Source organism: Buceros rhinoceros, unplaced genomic scaffold, assembly GCF_000710305.1.
Source record: "Buceros rhinoceros silvestris isolate BGI_N320 unplaced genomic scaffold, ASM71030v1 scaffold29720, whole genome shotgun sequence".
Lineage (NCBI taxonomy): Eukaryota > Metazoa > Chordata > Aves > Bucerotiformes > Bucerotidae > Buceros > Buceros rhinoceros.
The window spans coordinates 3,173-7,714 of record NW_010391828.1 but is presented as its reverse complement, the minus strand read 5'-3'; the positions used below and the strand labels follow the sequence as shown (position 1 = coordinate 7,714).

At 41.4% G+C, this 4,542-nt stretch overlaps 1 protein-coding gene across 1 annotated transcript in view; it reads right to left on the bottom strand.

The window, feature by feature from the left end:
* The window catches only part of LOC104499587 (microtubule-associated serine/threonine-protein kinase 2-like), a gene marked incomplete at its 3' end in the record, with an annotated part of 19,028 nt that extends 16,301 nt beyond the window's left edge, over positions 1-2,727 (bottom strand). The window contains exons 1-2 of the mRNA XM_010143115.1: positions 2,655-2,727; positions 1,780-1,826 (exon numbers count right to left, since the gene is read on the bottom strand). Of these exons, the coding sequence (XP_010141417.1) occupies positions 1,780-1,826; positions 2,655-2,727 (120 nt within the window). The remainder of the gene's footprint in view (positions 1-1,779; positions 1,827-2,654) is intronic.
* Between the last annotated feature and the right edge of the window lie 1,815 nt (positions 2,728-4,542).

Here is a 4,542-nt window from a genome sequence, read left to right as displayed (position 1 = left end):
TGCTGAACCCAGATGCAAATCATCAGCAATGTGAACACCTGTATGTTTATAATCTCTGCACTGCCTGCTTGGCTATTCTAAAACGCAAGATAGGAAGTTTATGTGGCTAATACATATTGTTTGCTTATTCTTCACTTGTGCCAGGAAACTGAAATCTCCCATGGGTGAGCTGAATCATCTAAGCTGCTGATGCAATGCCTACCTACTTACTGATTTACACAAATCGATTTGAACAAATGAGGTTTGTCCATTAATATTCAGCTTTGAGGGAGGTGATGTTTTTATGATACCACACCAGAGAAATGCCACGTGACCTTCAGTGCTATGTGCTATTATCTAATAAGACCATGACAGAATTGGTCACTTGACTCTACATCCCTTTTGTCTGCTTCTAGATGAGTCTTTTGGCTCATTCTGTTATCATCCAACAAGCACACTGCAGAACTGATCCCTTGACTATTTCCCCTTGCCTGCTTTTAGATGAGTCTTTTCTTCAGTCACTTCCCCCCTCCTCATACTTCTAAACATTAGTACGAACATACAAATTCAGAGTGACATGTTGCCAGCAGCTGCTGCTGCTGCCTGATCAAAACATAGAAAGGCAAAACTATAGGTAATGACAAAGTCAAAGAGGAGTACCTCTGTCGTCAACAAGAATCAGCTTATGGAAGGCAGCAAGACGTATCTACAGGGCATTGAGAGGTTTCTTCTTTCTGGCTTCTTTTCTTGCCTCCTCAGGAAAGGGATACAGAAGAAAACAGACAGAACCACACATGTCATAGGGAACAGCTGCTTATTCCACAGCTACGCTCTGGCTCCTTCACTACCTTTACTTCTCCATAGAGAAGGGGATAAACCTAAGCAATTCACTCTGAAGATGAGTAAGAATGTCTGCCAGCCAACCACACAGCCTGGACTCTGGTTCACCATATTAGAAGCTTTACAGGCTAGAACTTGGCTTCATCTTATAAAAAATAAAAAAAACCAACACACTTATTTTTGGCTCTCTCCTTGAAATGAGAAAAAGAGGTAGACAGCAACAAAGAAAGGCAGATGGGAAAAGGAAGTCTGAGGTCTACAAACAGCAACTGAGTTTTTAAGGTAAGCTGCATCCACAGCTCGTAATTTAGGAGTCTTTATCAATGTCTTCCTTAAGACTTTCTTTAGCTTCCTCGATGAAACAGGCACAGGACATAATGACCCTAAAATCAGCCCTAAACAACAATAATATCCCAAAACAGGTAGCTAGAAGTATATATGTAAACAGATGGTTCCTCATCTTCCTGAAGGCAGCAGCACTCCGTCCCTCCTTTAATAAGAAGAGACAATGATGCTTATGGAACATATTTGTCTACGTTTAATCTATATTTGCTTTTATGGAATTTTTTATGTGAATATTGAAAACTACACTTCATTACAAATGCAATCTGCATTGCTAGTGATGTGTCCATTTCATTCGGTTTATTTGCTTGAATTTTGGAAATAAACCTCCATCTTCCTCAGACTGTTTCATCCAAGCTTGTAGGTTTTGATATGAAGTTAGAAGAAAGAGCTTTTAGAGTTATGAGCTGTTAAAAATAGGGTCCTTGGCTGAGAGAGAAGAACAGGGGCTACAACAGAGTTCTGAGCAGCAGCCTGAGAGACTGAGAGGTGTAGAGAAAGCTCAGAAGCAAAATGCCAATGGACCTCCAAAAGCTTGCTTCTCCACCTGTCAAACAAAAGGAAAGACTCATTGTAGAAATAATTAAACAACACCAAACTGATAGGCTGTCTACGTACAGGGCTCATCACAACAGAGGTACTGCCCTTAATAGCACTGATGGCACCTAGAAAGAAAAGAAAAGAAAAAAAAGAAAGAAAACACATATTATATTTGAAGCACAAAAGTTCCAATTAGGAGAAAGAAAAAAGATCTCTTCAATTTCCAGGCTTGCCACGCAGCAAGGAAAGCATGGTAACAGCTCCTCTGCAGCTGTAGAGGCAAAACAAATCTGACTAGTACTCTGGGGTTTGGCCAGTTCTTCCCTGCTGGTCACTGAGTGCTTTCCAAAAAAATGAAAGGGTGAGAAGTCAGTGGAAAAGATCTTTTGCCATGCCTTCTTTCCAACAAAATGAAAGGAAAATCAAAATATAAAGACAGCACGAAAAGGGGAATGATCTTTCTAAGTAGTCTTGGACCAATTTGCACAAGGTCCTGAAAACAAGTAGAAATATACACACAGGCATCATGTTACAAAACTCTCTCTCCTAGGACACACCCAACTATAGTAATGCAATCCTCAAAACTGTAAAAGGACAAGCAAACAGTAGTGGAGGAGTCTGTGATCACACCATTCCAGGCTGCTGCCAGAATACTACCTATTTTTGGGTACACACCAAGAACAACTGTGCACAAAGCGCAGAAGAACTTGATTTTCTGAAGCAAAAGAAGTCAAGTGGCTTCTGTTCCAAGCTAGATTTTACATTTCATATACTCACACATGGAAAAGATGTCAGGTAGAGAATTTTTACCACCTATGCTAACATGGGCATATTCCACAGCTGAAAGCTGGACATTAGACAAAACAAGCCTTGAAATAAGATGTGGTTTGGTTTCCTAACTACAGGACTAATTAAACACTGGCAGAGCTTTCCAGAAGAGATGACAGTCACACCATGATCTAACGCTAAGATAAGATCAATATCTAAGAGAGATGTTTCAACTTCTCTTTCAGGAAAGCTCCGCATCTTGCACATGTGGGGAAATCACACTGGATAACCACAGTAACCCATTTGGGGTTTGGGACATACAGATCTACGAAGTTTTGAACGGGTGGAGAGAAAGGAATACTTTTTCTACCCTCAGAAAGTTTGTAGCATTACAGTTCTAAATGACTACAATAGTCAAATGATTCGATTGATAAGTCAGTTACCTTGTTCAAAGCTCAGAAAAATACTTTCTATCCAATGCAGAAATGACAACATGTACCATCTGGGGAATCCCCTAGATCTCCCTTCCTCAGTCACACAAAAATGAACTGCTAGAGATAGTCTATGCACCAACTGCCCTACAGAAAGTGCTCCCCGAACACAAAACTCACCAGGAATAAGAAGGTTTTTCATCTTTCTCAACAGCATCTACGCAGCTTGCCTGTTGGCATCAGCTGAACCCTTCCTATACACGTACACAGAGCAGGGAAGCCTCCGCGTTTAGCAACATTTCAGTCCAACTCTTAGTCAGCAGCAGCCAAGTTAAACTTCGCACAAGACAAAGGGTTCATCTAACCCAAATCCCACCTTTACAACTTGCAGTCCCTCTACCAGTCCCTTGAACTGCTCGTTGAGAGTCTGCTACTGTTTTCCCCTTCATCTCTTTACTATCCTACAAAATCACAAAGTTACGGAATCTACTCATAAATCCTCTCCTGGCACCTGGCCATCCACAGCAAGAAAAGAGGGAAGCTGGATAGAAGTGAGGGTAAAACACTGACAAGCATGGGTTCTGTTTCTGTTCCCCCATCCCGTCACATCTCCAAGCAAAGCACCACTGGGCAGCACCCGCTACTTCCCTGGATGCCTCTAGAGCAGAGAATGCTTCAGCAATACTCAGTGCTCAGTGTCCTCTATTTTTACTCTTTTAACCCTCAACCTCCATTCCCCTAGACTTTACGCAATACTTCAGCTTTCCTCATATCTGTTTACTCTCCCCCTGCTTTCAGAGGAAGGCAGGATCTAGAGTAGGCAGGGGCAGGCTAATACCCACTCCTCATGGTGAAAACCTATACAAATAGCACAGACATTCCACAGGGACAAGTAAAGGGAACCATCGGGCATTTGCCGCATTCTAATGTTCTCCTTGATGGAAGTTAATCTCAGCTGTTTTCCTCAAGTGGATGAAGTCTCCCTACATAGTGATCTTCACCAGATCCCTCCTCCCCTGAATGCTTTTTGCACCATTACATCCTTTGGCAAAAAAAACTACCCAAAATCATACATGCATTACTTTGTGTGTGAAGATCCACTCTTTTTAAGTGTGACTCCTAGCTTAATACTAGAGAAAGCAGTCAGCTGTTACTTGCTATCTACCATCCACATACCAGCCATGGGCTCATACACCACCATCATATCCTCCAGAGACTGAGGAATCCTTTCTATGAGAACTTTGACCTTTGACTTCTACCTGAAGTATAAAATGCTAATAAAAGCACCTCTGACAAATACTGGCTATGATCCATATTGCAATGGCTCAAATTCATTATGTAAGCATGATACGGAAACAATCTACTGATTACAACATGCCTCTGGATGAGGATGAGTGTCATTCATAAGGAACAATAACTTTCACCTAAACTTTCCATTTTTCTCCTCCAATGTAGTCAGCAAACATACAATGATTAGTCTGATCCTTTGGGGAAATCCAGGTGGGCTGTATTTGACAAAGATGCCCTCATTCCATTGAGACTAAACTGTCAGGAGATAAGAAGAACAACTGGACTATGAATTAATGACTGATTTACACATAGGAAACAACAAGCTGGAACAACTGGCCTTTTTCCCCAAAAA